Here is a 23109-nt window from a genome sequence, read left to right on the forward strand (position 1 = left end):
GTAAAGTGGAACTATACAAGCATCCTCCCATCCCTTAGAGACATGTTAACCACCTTATTATCTAATCTACTATAACTGTATCTACCTTTTTCAGACACTCTTGCCACCCTTTTTGGCTTCTTTATATTCAGTCCAGTGTTGTGGACACTAATATATTTTCTTTGTTCAACCCCTGATTATTTCTCATGATGCTTCTCATTCCCTCCAGACATTTGTTTCCCTTGCTCTATCGAACCTCCACCCTAATTCCATTCCTATTTACATAGGAACCTAAAGCTTTACACTTTTTAAACTCTCCTCCAATGTACTGCCAGTCAAAATTTTACCCACATTTACTTTCAGCATTTCCCTGGCTCTCCCCAAGTTCCACTAATTATTTCAGCTTTTCCTCAGGGCAGATAGGCCAACCTGACAATTTTGGTAAGTAATGCATAGGTCTCTTAGGGATTTTGGGGTCATTTTGGCCACTTGCTCTGATTTGGCTACCATCTCACCCATGAGGCCTCCTGCAATTATCACTTAGACACCACTCAAGCCAAAGGTATGGGCACCAGGCTGAAATGCAAAAATCCACCCCGAGCCTTAATTTTGACTGACACACACACACACTAACACTCTCCCTCTCTCACCCCCCCCCCCTTGGGTTCTAGATTCCCCACATATAACCCACAGTGCATGGGTCAAGTCAATTGAACTGACAATTTTGGTCAAAAGTATACATGAGTACCTCTTAGGGATTTTGAGGTCATTTTGGCCACTTAATCACCCACAGGTTGAGGGCCACAAGGCCTGCAGATATCACTCAGGCCAAAGTTGCACACTGCCGAGGCTGAAATGCATCCACATTCTTCATGTATTATCTTCTCTAACTACAATACTTTTCAGATTTTTTTCAATCTAATTTGCCCATCTTCACTTCTGCCTCCCTTTTCTTCTGCTATTTCACTTCTAGATGATCTGACAATCCCTTTCTGTACCCAGAATGTTTGTCCAGAATTCTTTCAATCATCTTTTTAGAGTATCCCTCCACCCCTTCCTATCCAGTTAACTTTAAAATAATTTATTCACAATAAAAGGACAAAAAAAAAAAATAAAGTTAAATATTGTTAATATATTAAACTGCTTCATGGTAAACAAAGGTTAATGTCTCTTAAAAAAAATTGTATATATCTAGATGTACCACCCTAGATTCCACCTTTAGAAGCACCCGCTCTTATTTTTTCGAACTCGAAAAACCCGAAAATCCCATAATCTTTGCCATCTCAGGATCCATTGTAGCAGCCATGTCTTCATCCATTGAATCTGCTTTACGCTTCTTATCCTTGCGCTTCTCTCGCCTATATTCCTTTAACTTCTCTTCCTGCAGTATAAATATAATATATTAGACAAGTGAAGTAAAGAATTTAATGATGTATTTACAGTTGCATCAAGTTTCACTAACTAAAGGGTTGTAGCCCCATATTGGGCACTCTGGTTGATTTCTAAAGATAAATGTGGGTAAAAGTAAGGTGATGAGATGTACAAGGGGTGAAAGTGGCAGTAGACTGGAAGTGAACATTAAGGGAGAGCGACTGGAGGAAGTGGATAGTTTTAGATACTTGGGTGCAAGTGTAGCAGGAAAAGGTGGAGGTAGAATGTAGATTGAGAGAAGTGAGTAAATGCCTTGGTGGTTTAAAGAGTGTAATGAGGAATAGACATTTGGGAATGGATGCGAAGAGGAGACTGTATGAAGGAGTGATTGTGCCAACAGCACTGTATGGGGCAGAAACGTGGAACATAAGAGAAGAAGAGAGAAGGAGCTTGAATGTGTTTGAGATGAGGTGTCTGAGAAGTATGGTGGGGGTTACTAGGCTGGATAGAGTGAGAAATGAGGAGGTGAGGAGGAGGAGAACAGGGGTGAAAAAGGATTTGGGAGATAGGGTTGATGAAAGAATATTAGGATGGTTTGGACACATGGAAAGAATGAGTGAAGAAAGACTAGTAAAAGAGGTATGGAAGGCAGATGTGGAGGGAGTGAACATGAGGGGACGTCCTAGGATGAGGTGGATGGATGGGGTGAAGGGGGCTTTGGGGAAGAGGGGAATGTCTGTTGAGGAAGGAAGGGAGAGGACGGAAGACAGAGGTGAGTGGAGAATGGTTGTATATGGATGATGTTGTGATTGCATGAGGAGAAATGGGCGGGGGGGTGGGGTAGTATGTGTGAGTAAATTTTGACGCAGCCCGAAGGGATTTCTCCCCGTCCTCGCCTTATATGCAAAGGGGGACGAAGAGGGGGGGTCGCCGATTAAATGAAGCGGCCTTGCTGTGGATGTACCGTGTCTTGCGACACTGCTTCTGACCCAGGGCGGTGGGCAGGGTGCAGGGATGACCCGTCATCCAGGAGGTGCTCAGATGAGAGGAAGGGTGGGAGGGGTGTGGAGTGTATTTGGGGATGTAATGGGTGGGAGTGTTTTTGTGCCTTTCCCTTTTTGGCTACCTCCCTTGGAAGGGGGAAAAAGCCTTGGTATATGTATGTATGGTTGATTTCTCTGGGGAGAAACTTTGTACTATTGATGTGTGCAAATTTCTGTCATTGGCTAGTAGTAGTTGAAAGGGAGCAGTTGCTAGTTGTCAACTCTTTGTGAAAAGGCAGGAAATACAATAAGTTGGTACATAGATTTTGGACCTGGTCTTGAGACCGGTCAGACCCTTGGTACTGCACCTCCAGATGAAGATGACAAATGTTGACAGATTTTGAAGATAGCAGGGAAATGACATTCAGTTTACAGGTTTGCATCACTGGTCCCATCTTGCAGGCATCTGTAAAGGTAATTCTACTAACCTCCTCTTTCAGCTCTTGCATACGTTGATCAATGTCATATTCTTTCTTCTTTTCTTCAAATTTTCTCTTGTTCATTTCAAATCTCTTTTTAACTTGATCTAATGTGGATCTCTCTACACGCATTGACATTCCAAGATTTCGCTGATCTGCAAATATAAAAATTCTCCTATAGCAGTGCTATATGACAGTTGTCACAAATGTACACTATGCTACCAGGCTCAACCTACTATACTTCCATCTATCTATATGCCAAGGGCTTTTTTCCCCTTACAAGAGAATGTAGCTAATGCAAAAGACACATACCCACTCCCATCCACCACCCTTTCCTCCCTCTTATCTTAGCTTGATGTAGTGTACGCTTCATGTAATATGATGATATGGTTTAATGTCACATACTACCCCCTATCAGGAGGCTAGGACTGTGCCCCTCACAGAGGGCTTTGTAACGTGGAATTTAATAAACCATGCCCTAGGTTCAACTTCGCTGGTAGCAGGATCCAAACCGCCCTCACCTCGACCTTCGCCACAAGTAATGACACCCTAGCCTGCTCAGCCAGCAAGCTTCCTGCTTCATGTAGGGGCACTTAACTATTGCAATTATACCTGGGTTCATTGGTTGCAACAGGGATGTAGTGTTATGGGGGAAGAAGCAGATGACAGTAACATTGGGGTGAAGACCTCCAATGTTTTGGGGGTGGCCTGGAGTGTTATCTAGGAGATGCAGAATCTTAAAGGGAATCTTTTTCTCCTTACAATACTTTCCTGCTTCAGGTACAAAATTATGTAAAAAAAAAAAACACACATACACCAATGGCTATTTCCCCCTTCCAAGGGGGGTGGCCAAAAAAACATAGGCATGAAATCCACTCCCATCCATTCCATCCCCGTATACTCCACTCCCTCCTTCTTAACTTGGTTCCTCCTGGATGATATCATTCCTGCATCTCGCCCACTGCCATGGGTCAGAAACAATGTAGCAAGACACAGCAAGGCCACTTCATTTAATTGGCAACCCCCCTCTCCATCCCCTCATGCAGAGAAAGAAGACGGGGAGAAATCCCTTTGGGCTATGTCAAAATATCATTCACACATACTCCCTCACCCCATCCCTCCAATGCACCACAGCATTATCCATACATAACCATTCTCCACTCACCCCTTTCTTCTGTCTTCTCCCTTCCTTCCTCAACAGACATTCCCCTTTCCCAATGCTCCTTTTACCCCATCCATCCATCCACCTCATCCTCAGTCAGCCCCTCATTTTCACTCCAACCACCTCTGCTCCTTTTACCCCATCCATCCATCTATCTCATCCTCAGTCAGCCCCTCATTTTCACTCCAACCACCTCTGCCTTCCACACTTCTTTCACTAACCTTTCTTCACTCATTCTTTCCATGTGTCCAACCCTAGCTTCAAAAATAACTACTGTCACCCATGCCTTTGAATTAGCAGCTCAAATAAATGGGAGAGATGCCATGACTACATTCTTTAGCACACAAGGTTTCTGTGCATGATGAACAAGCAGTGGTTTTATGATTTTCACCTTATGTTTATCAATAGCACCTGCACTGGGACTCAAGAGCCATGAGCAAAGATGTAACCTAAATCACAGTTGAAATGCTACTGAAAGAATAAATCTTGGATAATGCATGTTTCATGACAAAATATTACCTCATTGATCTTCATGTGAACATCCCTAAGGACAGAACAGCTGGTGGAGTGTCAGTGACAAAATATAATAAGATATGCCTAGTACACCCAGAATTTATGTTCCTACTATACAAATGCATTAAATGAAAGTTTCCGAGTGAAAGCAGCTTTTGTGACTCACGTTTTTTGCCATTGATGTGGTCGAGGAAGTTTATGGAATCCTTGACGACGCAATCACAGACATTACAGTAATACCTGAAACACAACCATACATTAAATTTAATGTGTATATTGACAAAATATGGGCCCATTGTAACACAGTATGGCCAGTTTCAAGAAGATACATATAACATGTTTTTTTGTTTTTTTCTCCTTACAAAGAAGGTAGCCAAAGTCAAAGGGCATAATTCCACTCCCACCCAATTCATCCCCACCCACTCCACTCCCATCCACAGCAAGGCTTCTTCACTTAATTGGCAATGCCCCCTACCCTCCATCCCCTCATGCAGAAAGAGAAGACATGGAGAAATCTCTTTGAGCTGTGTCAAAATATCATTCACACATAACCACTCCCTAACCCTCCCCATCCCCCAACCACTCCTTTCCAATGTACCACATCATCATCCATATACAACCATTCTCCACTCACCCCAATCTTCTGTCCTCTCCCTTCCTTCCTCAACGGACATCCCCCTTTCTCAATGCTTCTTTTACCCCATCCATCCATCTCATCCTCAGTCATTGAAGTTGTGGTGGATTTAATCAAACTCAAGATGGATTCCTTTGTCTATTGGTGTTTGATTATGGCAGCAGGCCTTCCTTGGTCTGCTTCCACCTACTGACTTCTGGTCCCCTCGTTTGCTTCAGCTTCATACTAGTTGAATTGTTGACAAAGCATTATTCGGTGGGGGATGGCAGCCTCACAATCATCCACAATTTATTCTAGTGATATTAATGTCTATCATTTATATATGGTATCATATTTTCATAATAAAGATGTGTAGTTGTTTCTTGTAATTTAATTATCATCTTCATTAATCTAACTACAGAGTACAGTGTGTATGTAGGAAAAGGTGTTCTTTGGAATCAAGAGAATTTCACAGTTTGGTCACATGAAGGAAGAGCTTAGGGGCATGTGTGTATGTGGTGATGTGTGTGTTACAATGTAGTTTTCTGTGGGCAATGGTGCAATATGTGAGGTTGTTGTTGCTGTCATTCCCTAGATTGTCCGAGCAGTCCCATCTCCCCAAGGAATGCCATGGCCGAAACGGGGTTTTCCAACAAATCCTTTATAGAGTGTATGTTGTGTTATTTGCATGTATGAGTTTGTATAATGCAGTCTTCCATTTTGTGGTTATCCAGTCTTTTGGTAGCCTAGAAGGGCTGGGTGGTGGCCGCACTGCAGTCTGGCCAGGTGGACTCTGTCATTTCATGGAAGAGAGGATTCGGAGCATGCAGAAATGTGTTACCTTTTAGTGTGTTAATGGAGCAGTGAGTGATATGATTATATGTTTCTGGAGGCTGGTATTTGATGGTTTTGGAGGAAGAGGAGAGAGTATGTATGTGTGATATAGTTATTTAGGTGTTTTGTTGATGTTTCTTGGTGTGTATGGGTATTCTGCTATGTAGTGTAGTGGGTGTGCTGTGTTTGTGGAGGCTGCAACAAGTGTTTGTGTGCCTCTCATGTCAAGGTGATACTTGACTTTGAAGACTTTTGTTTCACAGTGTAGATGGTGTGTAGGTGTTGTATTTATGCAGCCTGTAACACAGTATGGCTAGTTTCAAGGAGGTTATAGGTAATGGTTACATAATACTTCCCTCCCAGCGAGAGGTAATTTCTGTCACCTGGGGTGGAGAGCAGCAAGGGGGTTGTTAAAATACATATATTTGTTGGGAGTATGAAGTGATACCTGTTGTGAACCTTAGTAGGAGTTGAGGGGGGGGGGGTTAAATTATCATAATTTGTTGGGTGTGGCCAAATAAATATGATGGGAAGTGATACCTGTTGAGAACTGTTGTGAACCTTAGTAGGAGTTGAGAGGGGGTTAAACTGTCATCATTTGTTGGGTGTGGCCAAATAGATATGATGGCATACTCATTTGTTCACCAAGGGATGACAGTCATTAGAATGGGGTGAGGTGACAAACTCCAGTTTTCATTAAAGTTAATTCATGGTCAGTTCCACCTATTTTCACTTCACTCTTGCCTGGGAATTGCACTTTTGTCTTCCATGACTGGTGGAAAGGGTATTCTTTTCTATGAGTTAACACTTGAAAGAAATTTCACTTTCAGATTAATGGGACTAGTCAGGCAGTTGGAGTAGTAATAAGGTCAAAGGCATGGTTGAGACTCAACTCTAGTGTATACAGTTGGGGTAAAATTTTCTAGGGTTATGTATAGAGTATAATTGATAACGTGTAAGTGGGAGGTTATCAGGATTGAAGAGAGGGCGAGGGAGGGAAGGGGTGGCTATTCTAGTAAGTGAGGAGATAGGTAAAGGGGTAGTGGAGTGGAAGGAGGTTTCCTCAAGGATAATGTGGATGAAGGTGAAACTGGGAAAGGAGATGTGGGTCTTTGTAAGTGCATATGGGCCGGGCAGTGAGAAGAACATGGAAGAAAGGGAGGCCTTTTGGATAGATTTAAATGAGTGCATAGAGGGTTTAGGAAGAAATGTCAATGTAATAGTACTGGGAGACCTTAATGCTAGGGTGGGAAATGGTCCAATCGATGGAGTGGTTGGGAAGTGTGGAGTTCCAGGAAAGAATCGTAGTGGAGAGTTGATGGTGGAAATGTGTCTAGAAAGAGAGTTGATGATAGCAAATACAGTGTTTCGGAAGAAAGTCAAGCATAAGTACACATGGGAGAGGGTGGTGGAGAGAAGGGTGGTAGATAGAGCGCTAATGGATTATGTAGTGGTAAATAGGATTATGATAGGAAGAGTTAAGGATGTACATGTGCTAAGGGGAGAGGGTGGGGGAATATCAGATCATTTTTTGGTGGAAGGTAAGCTGAGAGTGGAGGATAGATGGAGAAGGAGGAAAGGGACAAAAGGTAGGGAGGTTCTTAGAGTGAACTCCTTGAATGAAAAGGAAAAGGAGAAGGAGTACGAAAAGAAGCTGAAGGAGGAGTGGGAGGGAGTAAAGGATAGAGCAGAGATGGGTGTGGAGGAGGAATGGGGATGGTTCAAGGAGGGAGTCTTAAAGTGTGCAAGGATGGTGTGTGGAACAAGAAGGACAGGGGGAAATAGAAGGAAGGGTAGTGAATGGTGGGATGAGGAAACAAAGAAGGCTGTAGAAGAGAAGAAGCGAGCATTCACAGATTGGTTACAAAAGAGGACAGGGGAGTCATATGAGACGTGAAAAGAAAAGAGAAGTAAAGCAAAAGGTAAAGGAGGCAAAGAGGAGAGCAGATGTGAAATGGGGTAGGAGTATGACAGAAAATTTTGAAAGTAATAAAAAGATGTTTTGGAAAGAAATTAAGAGAGGAAGAGGAGGCGAATCAAGTAGGGAAGAAAAGGTAAAAGGTACAGATGGAGAGTTGATAATGGAAGAGATGGCAGTGAGGGGAAGATGGGCAGAATATTTTAGGGAGTTGCTGAATGTGAAGGAGGATAGGGAAGGAAAGATAGCTGCAGTGGGAAATGCGAAGAAAATGAGAGTGATGAGTGAGGAGAATGGAGGAGAAATAAGGAAGGATGAGGTGAAGGCAGCTGTAAAGATGATGAAAGCAGGTAAGGCACCTGGTCTGGATGGATGTCATGCAGAATGTCTGAAAAAGGGAGGTGCAGTGATGGTGGACTGGTTGGTGAGGTTATTTAATGTTTGCTGGAGAGAGGGTAGAGTACCGGAGGACTGGAGTAGTGCCTGTATAGTTCCTCTTTACAAGGGAAAAGGGGACAAGTGTGAATGTAGTAATTTCAGAGGGATTAGCCTGTTGAGTGTAGTAGGGAAGGCTTATGGGAGGATCTTAATTGAGAGGATTAGGAGAGGAACAGAGGGAGTAATTGGTGAGGAACAGTGTGGATTTAGGACGGGTAGAGGTTGTGTAGATCAGATCTTTGTGGTAAGACAGATATGTGAGAAAGCTATAGGAAAGGGGAAGGATGTTTTTTGGGCTTTCATGGATCTGGAAAAGGCTTATGATAGGGTAGACAGAAAGGCACTGTGGGAGGTTATGCAGATTTATGGGATAGGAGGAAAGCTTTTGGGAGCTGTCAAGAGTTTTTATGAGAGTAGTAGAGCATGTGTTAGGATTAGAAATGGAGAGAGTGAGTGGTTTGAAGTAAAGGTGGGACTTCGTCAAGGATGCGTTATGTCGCCCTGGCTGTTCAACTTATACATGGATGGGGTGGTGCGAGAGGTGAATGCTAGGGTAGTGAGTCAGGGATTGGAGATGGTTAAAGAAAATGGAGAAAAGTGGGAGGTGAGCCAGCTGTTGTTTGCGGACGACACTGCGCTTGTGGCAGGGTCAGAGGAGGGATTGAGGAAGCTGGTGGCAGAGTTTGGGAGAGTATGTGATAGAAGAAAGCTAAAGATAAATGTGGGTAAAAGTAAGGTGATGAGATGTACAAGGGGTGAAAGTGGCAGTAGACTGGAAGTGAACATTAAGGGAGAGCGACTGGAGGAAGTGGATAGTTTTAGATACTTGGGTGCAAGTGTAGCAGGAAAAGGTGGAGTGAAGGTGGAGGTAGAATGTAGATTGAGAGAAGCGAGTAAATGCCTTGGTGGTTTAAAGAGTGTAATGAGGAATAGACATTTGGGAATGGATGCGAAGAGGAGACTGTATGAAGGAGTGTTTGTGCCAACAGCACTGTATGGGGCAGAAACGTGGAACATAAGAGAAGAAGAGAGAAGGAGTTTGAATGTGTTTGAGATGAGGTGTCTGAGAAGTATGGTGGGGGTTACTAGGCTAGATAGAGTGAGAAATGAGGAGGTGAGGAGGAGAACAGGGGTGAAAAAGGATTTGGGAGATAGGGTTGATGAAAGAATATTAGGATGGTTTGGACACATGGAAAGAATGAGTGAAGAAAGACTAGTAAAAGAGGTATGGAAGGCAGATGTGGAGGGAGTGAACATGAGGGGACGTCCTAGGATGAGGTGGATGGATGGGGTGAAGGGGGCTTTGGGGAAGAGGGGAATGTCTGTTGAGGAAGGAAGGGAGAGGACGGAAGACAGAGGTGAGTGGAGAATGGTTGTATATGGATGATGTTGTGACTGCATGAGGAGGAATGGGCGGGGAAGTGGGGGGTGGGGTAGTATGTGTGAGTAAATTTTGACGCAGCTCGAAGGGATTTCTCCCCGTCCTCGCCTTATATGCAAAGGGGGACGGAGAGGGGGGGTCGCAGATTAAATGAAGCGGCCTCGCTGTGGATGTACTGTGTCTTGCGACACTGCTTCTGACCCAGGGCGGTGGGCAGGGTGCAGGGATGACCCGTCATCCAGGAGGTGCTCAGATGAGAGGAAGGGTGGGAGGGGTGTAGAGTGTATTTAGGGATGAAATGGGTGGGAGTGTTTTTATGCCTTTCCCTTTTTGGCTACCTCCCTTGGAAGGGGGAAAAAGCCTTGGTATATGTATGTATGTATGTATGTATAATTGATAAAACATGGTTGAGACAATTCTAGGGTATACAGTTGGGGGTTATGGTCTTTATCCAGCACATTGGAGTGCACAGACATATACCAGTCTACAAATGAGGAGGAGCAGGGCCAGAAGGGGGAAGGAACTGAAGGATATAGTGATTGATGGGAGTGTGGGGGTGGAGAATTGCAGTGTGTCTATTATGTTTGATTGGGTGGAATTTAGCAAGGTTTAAGGAAAGGGAGAGAGGTTTGGGGGGTGTGGGGGTATTGGAAGGGGTGCAATAGGGTTGAGGGTGGAGCTGAGATTGTAATGAAGAATGTTGTGGTAGTGGTTGGGGTGGAAGCTTGTGTCATCTAAGTATATTTGGTATGTGATGGGGATTGAGACAGGTCCATGGATTGATTTCTGCCAAGATGAGGAATTGTTTTCACAGATTACTGAAACAAGTGTGGTTCGTGGGAAGAATAGGAAGTAATCTGTGTGGATGTGTGTATGAAGAGTTTTGTTGGGGTTGACTTTTTTTGTATTGGCAGCTGTCCAGTGTGCTGGGATTTAGTGTAATTATTTGGTTCGTGCAGGTAGGTTCTGTGGTGTGATGAAAATTGAAAAGGTAGGTGGGGCAAACATGAAATTTAGAAACAGTTGATTTTCATAAGGTGAGGTCAGAAGAGGGGGTGTACAAGTACCACTGGCCATCTTCAGATTTGATACTGGTGGTGGGTTGAACATTGAGGGTGATAGTCAAATTTTTGTAGGTGTATGGGAATGGGATTATATTCCAAACTATGTATCTATTTTGTGGGGTAAGGGATATGTGAATAGATTGCATTTTACCTAGTGTTTTAAAGAGGGGATAATATCGTTCTAGTTGTTTGGAGGGGAAGATGCTTTTTAGGTGGTTTCTTGAAGTGATGAAGAGTGCAGCTTTTAGTTTACCTTTGGGGAGGAGGTTTGAGATGGCCTTATTGTTGGCTGTGTCAATGAGGTCGAGTATAAATATATGGTAGTAGTGCCTAGCTATGTCTATGTGTTTACTTAATTCATTTATTTGGTCTGAGTAATATGTGAACATTTCCAGGTCATGGAATCAGTAGGACTGAGTGAGGGAGTATTCGTGAAATTGGGAGAAACAGTCTAATAGAATGTTAATTGAGCTTGCCAAGTGCTGTGAGTTTTGGGAGTTTAGTAGAACAAGCTTTCCCATCTTATTAAGTCTAGAGGCCATCTTCTCTATGCGGAGATGAACATTTATGTCATCTTCAGCGGCAATACCGAACAGAGACTTAGAAAGGGAACCCATGAAATTCATGAGTCCTCTCTTCTGTTCGGAGAAGGCATGGTGGCATTCTGTGTTATGATTTGTCATCATGTCTCCCCATTCAATTGTGGAGAGTTGGAGGAGTAGTGTGTTTAGTTTGTTGGAGACTGAGTAGAACATGTTGTCTCTTGATTCTGAGGACTTTTTTTTAGGACTGGAGTGTTTTTGTAGGGTGGCTCACGTTTCTAGGTGGAGGATTACACATGACCAATTTGGGTCTTTTCTCTGTTCCTCTCGGAGTTCCTGAGGGGAAATGCAGTGGGTGGTTGGGACTGTTGTGATCAGGGGGTTTCTGCTAAGTGTGTCTGCAATGATGTTTGCCTTACCTTTTATGTAGGTAATCTCTGTGTTGAATTCTAAAATGGTTATGTGTCCCCTTGCTATCTTACCCTGTAGTTTTCCCTTTGAAAAAACTCTGTTAAAGGTTGATGGTCTGTCATAAATGTGATTTTGTGTCCCAGGATGAGTTCCCAGAAATGTTTTAGAGCCCAGACTACAGTTAGAGCTCCCAAGTGGGTGAAGTAATTATGATCTGAAAATTCAACACATGGCTTGCATGTGTTATATCTCTATATTTCTCGTTTGAGTCTATTTGACAGCACTGTACAGGGCAGAAACATGGAACATAAAGAGAGGAAGAGAGAAAGAATTTGAATGTGTTTGAGATGAAATGCCTGAGAAGTATGATAGGGGTTACTAGGCTAGAGTGAGAAATGAGGAGGTGAGGAGGAGAACAGGGGTGGAATGGGAGATGGGGTTGATGAAAGAGTATTGGGATGGTTTGGACACATGGTAACAATGAGTGAAGAAAGATTAGTGAAAGAGGTGTGGAAGGAGTTCACATGAGGGGGCATCCTAGGATGAGATGGATGGATGGGGTAACAGGGGCATTGGGAAAGAGAGGAATGTTTGTTGAGGAAGGATGGGAGAGGACAGATGATAGGGGTGAATGGAGAAGGGTTGTGTACGGATGATGCTGTGATGCATGAGGGGGGGGGATGGGGGGTGAGAGTATGAATGAGAAATAAATTGATGCATCCTGAAGGGATTTCTCCCCATCTTTTCTGCATGAGGGGACGGAGAGGGGGGGGGGGTCACCAATTAATGAAGCAGCTTTGCTGTGGATGTGCTGTGTTTTGTGACACTGCTTCTGACCCGGGCAGTGGACAAGATGCAGAGATGACCCATCATCCAGGAGGTGCCAAGATAAGAGGGAGGGAAGAGGGTAGAGAGGAGTGGAGAATGTAGGGGATGGAATGACAAGGGAGCAGTTCCTATGCCTTTTTCTTTTGGCTACCTCCCGTGTAAGGGGGAAAGAAGCCTTTGGTATATGTATGCACTAGTCTATTTGTTGTAGGACTGCACCTATCCCAAGGGAGGATGTGTCCATGAACAGAAAGAATTCCTTTGTGAAATCAGGAAATGCAAGCATGGGTGCCCTGCATAGTGCTGTTTTTATTTTCTGGAAACATTCTTGTACTTCAGAGTCCCATGCACGTGATCCACACACATGCGAGATGGTAATTGTCTTAGGCAAGACCCCCCAATCTTGCAGACATCACAAATTCCTGAATCACCAAAACAGCTTGACTCAATAATGCATGACACCCCCGCAACATCAACATGAGATGCCTAATGTCACCAGAAAGACCCATTGAACCCTTTCTCATACCTACCCCAATTCCATTACCGTAACTTTATAGATGCCATATCCAAACATGCCCACCAACCATATAACCAACACCCATACAACAGAACTACCACCTATACCTATATTTTATAACTAACACATCTCCCATTCAGCAACCCACAAAACCTTAACTCTTCCCTTTATTAATGAAATGGTTGTGACTTGTGGAGATGGGTCTGCCAAGGTCAAGGTCCAGCATAGGGCTGTCCATGTCAAGGACCTGATCATAGGACTGCCTAGGTCAAATATCTGACAGAAGGCCTATCTACATGGGAAACCTTATCTCACCTGGCATCCCAACCTGTAAAGCCCAAATCTTATTTTTAATAAAATCAGAAATCACAATCAAGGTATTTCTCGCCGGCAACAGATCCCCCTCTTATGTAAAACACCCATTACAGTCAATCCCTCATGTTCACTCCAACCACCTCTACCTTCCACCTCTACCTTTCTTCACTCATTCTTTCCATGTGTCCTCCAAACCATCCCATTACTCTTTCATCCCAACTTCTTTTCCACCCCCATTCTCCTCCTCACCTCCTCGTTTCTCACACTATCCAGCCTAGTAACCCCTACCATACTTCTCAGACATTTCACCTCAAACACATTCAAACTCTTCCTCTTTTATGTTCCATGTTTCTACCCCATACAGTGGTGTCAGCATAATCCCCCTTCATACAATCTCCTCTTAGCATCCATTCCCAAAGCATTTATTTGCTTCTCTCAATCTATATTCTACCTCCACATCTTCCTTTCCTGCCATATGACCCCTAAGTATCTAAAGCTATCCACTTCCTCCGGCCTCTTTCCCTTAATACTCACTTCTATTTTGCTGCCATCCAATCCCTTTGTTCATCTCATCACCTTACTTTTACCCACATTTACCTTCAATTTCCTCCACTTGCATACCTTCTCAAACTCCATCACTAACTTCCATAATCCCTCCTCTAATCCTGCTACAAGCACAATGCCATCAGCAAACAACTGGCTTATATACCATTTTTCTCCATTTTCTTTAACCATCTCCAATCCCCTGCCCATTACCCTTGCATTTACTTTCTACACCACTCCATCCATGTACACATTCAACTGTCATATAACCTTCTGACACAGGTTATATTACTCTCATAAAAACTCTTGACTGCTCTTAACAACTTTCCTCCTATCCCATATGTCTGCAAAACCTCCCACCTTCCTGTCTACCCAGTCATAAGCCTTTTCCAAATCCATAAAGAGGGGGGGAAAAAAATTATCCTTTGCTAAGGTTTTCTCATATATCTGCCTTACCACAGAAATCTGATCCACACAATACCTACCTTTCCTAAACCCACTTTTCCTCACCAATTACCCCCTCTGTTCCTCTCCTAATCCTCTTAATGTTAGTTCCAAGTACATATATACATATACCAAGGGTTTTTCCCTTTACAAAGAAGGTAGCCAAAGTCAAAGGCATAAATCCACTCCCACCCATTCCATCCCCACATACTCCACTCCCATTCACCACCCCTCCCTCCCTCCCTCTTTTCTTGGTTCCTCCTAGATGATGGGTCATCCCTGCATCTTGCCCACTGCCCTGGGTCAGAAGCAATGCAGCAAGACATAGCATATCCATAGCAAGGCTGTTTCAAGTAAGGGGTAAAAATTATTTTTAAGTTCTACATCAGCTTACCCTCCAGTCTGTGATGCTGGTGTTGTCTTAGTAATTACCTGACTCTTTCCTAATTTAGAGTCAAGATCAACTTTGTAATCTCTTTGTCGCAAAAGATCCCTTTTAACAGGGGCAGCTTTTTGATTATGCCCTGAAAAGAATAAAACAATAAATAAACAACATTTGCAAATATTAAACATATAATTTGATACATACCAGTATAGCATACATTTAATTTAAAACTAATGAGTTACCTTCATCTTTCTCTGAATCTGTCCTAAGTCTTTGTTGGGCCAATTTCTCATATTCATCCCTATCCCACTTCCGACGGAACTCAGGGCCAGACTGAAATAGAAATGATTACATCAATTTTGGAATTAAAATATTCTCATAATGTGAAATATGATGATCTTAGGCATTACCCATATACATATTACTAAAGCTTTAGAAAAAAAAGTTTCTATGGCTGATTTTTTTTAACTGTCATAGCATTTACAGAAGAATACAGCTAACCCCCTGTTATTTGTGGTTATATGGGAATGAGACTCCCACAAACAGCATATGTCTGCAAATGTTTGTCCTTTCCTGCACTTATCTAGCAGCTTCACCTTGTCCCTAAGTTCATCATTTTCTGAGTGCACATAATGGTAGATTCAACACTTGGTAAAGCAGTATGCCTACAACCTATGACTGCTTTAGAAACTAGGATAAACACACACCACAAAGTTATCACAGCACTTACAAATAGCACAAATTAGGCCACTGGACTATACTTTTCACTCACATGTGAGTACAACATTGCACTTGAAAACCACTACACATACAAAATAGTGCAAAAATATCAAAACAGGATCAGCAAAAGTACACTGTATGGGAGCCACTTCAAGAGTATGGCTGGCATGGAACAGACTGGTGCTATGTAGGGGTTGCTGGTGGTCAGCAAAGAATTGTTGTAGTGCATAGGTTGTGCAAGAATCACCTGTTGCAAATAATCATTAGTGGGCTTAGGGATGAATCCTCACATAGTAATGTACCTTTGAGGAGAAAACTGCAAATGATGAAATCTACAAAAAGTGAACTAATGAATGGCAGGGGCTACCTGTATGACACCCTACACATTTACTGGTCTTCTTCTGCAACCATGAGTACATAAGTAACATTCTGAATACATTAGCTAAAATATAACTATGTACAAAACTGAAAAAATAAATAAATAAATAATTTTTTTTTATCACCTTCAAGGATCTCCTGAAGCCTATCCATAAGAATATAAGAATGAAGGAGACTGCAAGAGACCATTAGGCCAATTGTTTCAGCACTCACTACATTGCTACTAAGTCTATTCCATTCTTTAGCCACTCTCTTGGCAAACCAGTTCTTGCTTATTCCCTACTTAAACCTAGTTTTGTCCAATTCAAAATAATTACTACAAGTCCTACAAGTCTTAATAAGATGGCCTTGACTGTATCACCCTTGTTATAAGAAAACAAAACTCTTGGGGTACATGGATGTCAGGTTAAGATCCCTGTTCTACATTAACTATTTTAATGATGGGTACTGTTTATAATACTGCACTGTCTGTAGTCCTCACAACTTCCTAGTTCTGGCTGATGTCAATGAGTTGTACCTTCAAGCAGCAGCACATATGCATACATCTTTCCTCTACAACAACTAGCATTCATGTGTCCAATTATAATGCCAACACATACTATCACCCAAAGACCTCTCAACAAGCACCAAACATAATCTGAATGTACAACAGAGCAACACAAATTGAATCACAAGCAAGCAAGCAGTGCTGCAAACATTCCTCAATAAATATTCCATGAATATAGCACTACTACAAGAAACCTCTCATCACAAACCATACTACCACCCATAGCGAATTGCTGCAATCAGAAGACAAAACACAACACAAATATAGAGTTGTAACACTTATACACAAAAGGATATCCAAGATGAAAGATTTTAAATACTTATTATATAAAGTGATCACAATGTTCATCAGAGAAACTAAATTAGCCCATTTGAAACAAAAAAACTGAAAAAAGATAAGGCTAAATTAGAATATATATTAGATGGCCAAGTCAAAGGAAAAGCATATCTAAGTTGATATCAAAAGTACTAAGTCTGCCAACTTTCAAAGACTGAAGAGAAAGAAATTATATGATTACAATATTCAGGTCACTAGAGGTAATATATTGCACTGATAGAAAAGATCTGATTAAAGATGGGAGGGATTTGAGAGGTCATAGGAGAAAATTAAGATAGACCACATGTTGAAAAGACGTGAAGAAATACATTTTCTATACAGATGCATAAATATGTGGAATAGCTTAGAAGGTGATATAGTCCAAGCTCAAACAATACACAAGTTCATATCTAAATATGATAACTGGAATTCATGGATATTGATTAATTTGGAACTGTACATGAGTTTGAGTCTTGATATAATAGAAAATAAGAGATTAGGAGACAGGACCAAATAAGCATTGCTCCTTTCCTGTACATTACAATTAGATGCATAAATACCTGGAAGAACTTAGATCATATAGCCCAAGCTCGAACGATACATGAATTCAAATCTAAATATGGTAACTGGAAACCAAAGTTATAGATTAAGTTAGAACTGTAAATGAATTTGAGGTATGATAAATTGGAGAGTGGAAGATGGGACCCAACAAGTGTTGCTCATTTCCAGTACACTACAGTATACAGGCAAACATATTTTTCATTTCTAAGAGTGCCTCCAAGTTCTCAGGGTGGAACATAAAGACTTTTCACATGTGGAAGTGACAGTGAATGCTGACCCTGTGGAAGATCCTAGTCCTACCAAGACTGGAATACTGCCATAAAGTCTGGTCCCCACACAAAGAAGGGGAAATAGCTAAACTGGCTCAATTAATGAGACTGAAGGAACTTAGGCTCTACTCCCTCCAGAGACAAACTGAACAGTACACCACCATATACATATGGAAATCACCCTAGACAGGGCCAACTATGCCACATCCAGAGAGCTGAGGACCTGTCCCAGAAAGTTAAGACCATATTCCACCACAGTTTCACTTACACAGGGACACACCTGTTCAATTCTGCCCCACTAAAGATAAGAAGCCTGACTGGCACCACACAAGATAGCTTCAAAAAGCAACTGGACATGGCTACAAACAGTGCCTGACCAGCCCCCTACTCAAACATACATCAGCCACACAACCAATACACTCCAATCATTAAGGTAAAAATTAAAGATGTGGAGCTGCCTGGAGACAGTGGATGCCCATGTTATCTGCATCCTTAGAAGGATGAAATACTACAAGTAAACAAAGTAAGATTGCCTGACATGCTATAACTGCCATATGGTGAAAATTAGACCACTCTAAAATCACCATATAATGAAAACAGTAGTGTCTAGATATTCTATTACCTTTGGGATGACAAGAACACGAACAGCATATATTGGAATACTATCTTCCTCTCTTGCCTGTTGGGATTTTTCTTCTTATGAATGAGTTGGAGAGGAGTTTAAAGAGCAAGATGCTGGATAAAGTGGAGACTTAAGTACTGGAGGTCACAGGTAGCAAGGAATGGAAGGCATATTTTAGAGTATGGGAAGCAAGTGAATATTTGGAGGAAATGAAAAGTGTCATGAGAAATAGGCATCTGAGGTTGAATGCAAAAAAGACAATAATGAGTGATTGTGCCCATGACACTATATGATGTAGACTTGGAATTTAGAGGAAACAGAAAGGAAGTGTCTAAACATATTTGAGGTGAAGCATTTAAGAAGTATGGCAAAGGTTACATGGGTGGATAGAAAAAAAAAATGTGGAGATAAGGAAGAGATAGAGAGAGAGAGAGAGAGAGAGAGAGAGAGAGAGAGAGAGAGAGAGAGAGAGAGAGAGAGAGAATGGAAAGTAAAATAGTAAAGAGGGATGGTTAAAGAATGCTGGGATGCTTTATGCTCATGGAAGGAATGAGTACAGAAAGGCTAGCAAAAAGAGCAAAGAATGCAAAGGTGGATAGTGTGACCTTGAGGGAAAGACCAAAATTGAAGTGGATGGATGAAGTAAAAGGTTCACCTTTTGCTTGAGAAATATCTGTCAAGTTCAGTCCCAGAAAGACAAGAGGAAGAGATTGTTAAAGTGAAGGCCCAAAGACCAACTGTCAAAGCCTAAAAACACTGATCTAGTCTGTGCACTCCAAGGAGTCTGTTCACGATGTGTTATACAGTACTACCTCTCATTAACGAACTAAAAGGGGGGTAACGGTGCCCGTTGATGTGAATAATCCGTTGATTTGGAGTGGCTTTTGGGTGGCATAGTGATTGCATGCACCAAAAACACCAAAAACACTGCAAACAGAGCTAATTAATATCCGTTAATGAGAGGTAGTACTGTATGTCATGATTTACTAATAGTCATTCTGCAAAATCAGCCTCTCTCTCTTATTCCCCATCTATGTGTTATTCGATTTATATATTCTGTAAGTAGTAAAGGAAACTGTATAACACTGTCTATGAATATCCCTTTTTATGATTATAGCATTTTGCATAAATTCTATGACACATGGCAGTGCTTTTTCCACCCATGTTGCCATGCCAAGCTGTCACAGGTAAGACAGGTGGAATGGGGTAGGTAATCATTCTTAAAATCCTTTAAATGTGTTCCTCATTGCATTGTACAGTTTCCTTTACTATTTACATAAAATAGAAAACTATTTTAAATAGCACATAGATTGGAAATAAGAAAGAGAGGCAAATTTAGATTTAAGAAGGAAATAGGCAAAAATTGGTTTACTAATAGGGTGGTCGACGAATGGAATAGAAGTAACCATGTAGTAAGCGCTGAAACTATCAGTTGTTTTAAGAAACGATTAGACAACTTTATGGATGGGGATAACAGGTGGTGATGGATAGGTAGCTGCCTAGTGTAGGCCTTATGGTCTCTTGCAGTCTCCTTCGTTCTTACGTTATTATGTTACGTACTAAGGTTGATCTGGCAGTTAATCATAAGGTATGCCACACCCTAAACAGACTCTTTGGAGCACAAAGATCATAATAGTTTCAGCAGGCAGGTTCAAAACTCTTGAACAGCCTTCTTCAACATCTAAGAAATATCCCAGCATGCAAAGGCCAAAGTAGAGGTCTTCAAATGCCATCAGACACCTCATCCCCATGTACCTAAGGCAGAATGGAGAATACGGTAGCAGTTTCTGTAGGTAATAATCCAAATTTATCCCAAAAAGAGAAGTGCATGGATGGCTTGTCGTAGGTATATGGACTTAAGACTGACCTCTATATCCATGACTAGGTGGAACAAGAGGCATATTGATATCTAGCTGGCACAGAAAATTCCTTTTCTAAACCCTAAGCAACTGCTAGCTTTTGCAATAATTGGTACCCAATTAGAATTATTTGTCATATTTCAGTATCAGCCAGGCACAGACATTTTTTTTTCTTTTTTGTATTACAAAGATCTATTTTTTCTTTGAAAATTGTTATGTTGGGTTAAGTATCAGGCACACACATTTTTCATTTTTCTTTTTTGCATTAGAAAGATCTATCTTTTCTATGAAATGGTTATGTTAGCCAGTTAGGATAGGTAGGTCAAACACCACCAGAGGCGCCACCGTCGATGACGAGCACAATAGCGCGTCATTTTATGCGCACGCCATTCAAACGGCCAAATTTACATACCATAGTAAATTTTAAACATTCACATCATCAGTTACATGTCGGTCAATAAAAACATAAGATAAACATGGCGGCCTGCATTCAGCAGTAAATCGAAAATTGGTATATGTTTCAACGTAAAAAATGAGCTAACATATTTAGGGTTGTGGCAACTGACTATAATAAAGAAAAACTACTAGTATCGCGAATTATTCTAATACCAAAATAAAGGCAGCGTGTTACGGTAGAGCTGAGAAATCGGTGGTTTTAATTAGTTTTTTTTCTATCGGGTCGGATTATCGGATAACAACATCAACATCCATCCCGCCATCGTATGGTGGTATGGATCAAACTTCACTCTATTAAGTTTCCTACTATTATGTTATTAGTGTAATAGACTTATAGTTGAATTATTTGAGCTATTTTCTTTAAAATGTATGATTTTCATGTAATTTGATCAAAGATAAGTTACGTTTTTATCCTCCATAATATTACGGACCACAGTTATGATTCGTCATGCCCGCTATCTATGATCACTGGTGGTATGGATCAAACTACACTATTAAGTTTGTTACTATTGTGTTATTAGTGTAACAGCTTGCATATAGTTGAATTATTCAAACTATTTTCTTTAAAATGTGTGATTTTCATGTAATTTGACGGTATTCGTAGCTGTGGTGGGTAATTTTGCAGAGGATAAAAACGTAATTCTATGATCAAGTTACATGGAAATCACACATCTTAAAGAAAATAGGTCAAATAATGCAACCATATGCTAAATTTTTATATAAAATTGTGCCTGTCAGTAAAAACCGTCATTGTTTACGTTCGATCGGGGACAAAATAGGCCCGATTTAATTCCATTCAAAATGCAATATCTCGAGAACTAGGACAGCTAGATGGATAATTCAAATTGCATTATACTCATAGCGACTTTTTGCATCCCATGAGAACTACTTCAGCTCAAATATCAGGAATTCCATTTTCATGTTGACCTAGCTAGTTAGGAGCTACTGGAGAAAGTAAAACTGTTTCAAGTTATTCCATCATTACTGACACAGCTGAGATGGATCTCCACAACCCCCCTGAGACGTGCAGCCTCTGCACCTCAGCACGGTGCTTGGTAAGGTTAGGTAGGTCAAACACCACCAGAGGCGCCACCGTCGATGACGAGCACAATAGCGCGTCATTTTATGCGCACGCCGTTCAAACGGCCAAATTTACATACCGCGGGAAATTTAATTAATAAAAATGTTGTGCGAGTGTATTTACTACGATCGTAATAAATTTCAAACATTCACATCATCAGTTACATGTCGGTCAATAAAAACATTAGATAAACATGGCGGCCTGCATTCAGCAGCAGATCAAAAATTGGTATATGTTTCAACGTAAAAAATGAGCTAACAAATTTATCGTGCGGGCAACTGACTATAATGAACCAAAACTACTAGTATCGTGGATTATTCTAATATCAAAATAAAGTCAGTATGTTACGGTAGAGCTGAGAAATTGGTTGTTTAAATTAGTTGTTTTTTTCTATCGGGTCGGATTATCGGATAACAACATCAACATCCATCCCGCCATCATATCTATCACTGGTGATATGGACCAAACTTCACTCTATTAAGTTTCTTACTATTATGTTATTAGTGTAATAGACTTATAGTTGAATTATTTTAAATATTTCCTTTAAAATGTGTGATTTTCATGTAATTTGATCGAAGAGAAGTTACGTTTTCATCCTCCGTAATATTACGGACCACAGCTACGATTCGTCCTGCCCGCTATCTATGATCACTGGTGGTATGGATCAAACTACACTATTAAGTTTGTTACTATTGGGTTATTAGCGTAATACCTTGCATATAATTGAATTATTCAAATTATTTTCTTTAAAATGTGTGATTTTCATGTAATTTTACGGTATTCGTAGCTGTGGTGGGTAATTTTGCAGAGGATAAAAACGTAATTATATAATCAAATTACATGGAAATCACACAACTTATAGAAAATAGGTCAAATAATGCAACCATATGCTAATTTTTTATATAAAATTGTGCCTGTCAGTAAAAACCGTCATTGTTTACGTTTGATCGGCGATCAGTCAGACCGCACGTTTCGGCCCGATTTCCTCGGACAAAATAGGCCCGATTTAATTCCATTCAAAATGCAATATCTCGAGAACTAGGACAGCTAGATGGATAAATCAAATTGCATTATACTCATAGCGACTTTTTCCGTCCCATGAGAACTACTTCAGCTCAAATATCAGGAATTCCATTTTCATATTGGTTGTATGGTAAGTGCATATGATTTTCTTTGTACGTTAAACTGACTGTGGTTGTGAAAAATTCATGTTAAACATCCGTGTTTGTGTGATTCTGGAATTTTACCAATTATCTTGGCAATATGAGTAAGGTACCAAGGTTATCTAATAATTTAACACACTGATCATTCTCGTGTCAATTTTCCAATTGCGGGTTCCAATGATAGATAGCCAACATGTAAGGTCAATGTTTGACATCCAAGTGTTTACCCCTTTGATTACAGTAATGTAAAAAACTTAAAGTCTTCATGCGCGATATAAAATGTACTTACGGAACCAGAAGCCATTCTTAAAATATTATGCGAGGTTCTCTACTAAAGTATTCTTGTTCCTTGTCCGGTTTGTATGGATCCCGACTGTTTGTAAACAATAAAGCGCTAGGGTTCTGTGTTGTTAACTTC

General features: G+C 41.1%; 1 protein-coding gene across 1 annotated transcript in view; it reads right to left on the reverse strand.

Annotated features, from left to right (window-relative positions):
• Nucleotides 1–1095: 1095 nt before the first annotated feature.
• The window catches only part of LOC143027835 (zinc finger matrin-type protein 2), a 22035-nt gene continuing 21 nt past the window's right edge, over nucleotides 1096–23109 (reverse strand). Inside the window, exons 1-6 of the mRNA XM_076189465.1 lie at nucleotides 22981–23109; nucleotides 14963–15053; nucleotides 14730–14859; nucleotides 4654–4727; nucleotides 2822–2967; nucleotides 1096–1360 (exon numbers count right to left, since the gene is read on the reverse strand). The exon at nucleotides 22981–23109 is cut by the window's right edge and continues 21 nt beyond it. Coding sequence (XP_076045580.1) covers nucleotides 1214–1360; nucleotides 2822–2967; nucleotides 4654–4727; nucleotides 14730–14859; nucleotides 14963–15053; nucleotides 22981–22995 — 603 coding nt within the window. The 5' untranslated portion in view covers nucleotides 22996–23109 and the 3' untranslated portion in view covers nucleotides 1096–1213. The remainder of the gene's footprint in view (nucleotides 1361–2821; nucleotides 2968–4653; nucleotides 4728–14729; nucleotides 14860–14962; nucleotides 15054–22980) is intronic.

The sequence above is a fragment of the Oratosquilla oratoria genome, chromosome 8, assembly GCF_046742065.1.
Source record: "Oratosquilla oratoria isolate Oo_2021 chromosome 8, ASM4674206v1, whole genome shotgun sequence".
NCBI classification, from domain to species: Eukaryota; Metazoa; Arthropoda; class Malacostraca; order Stomatopoda; family Squillidae; genus Oratosquilla; species Oratosquilla oratoria.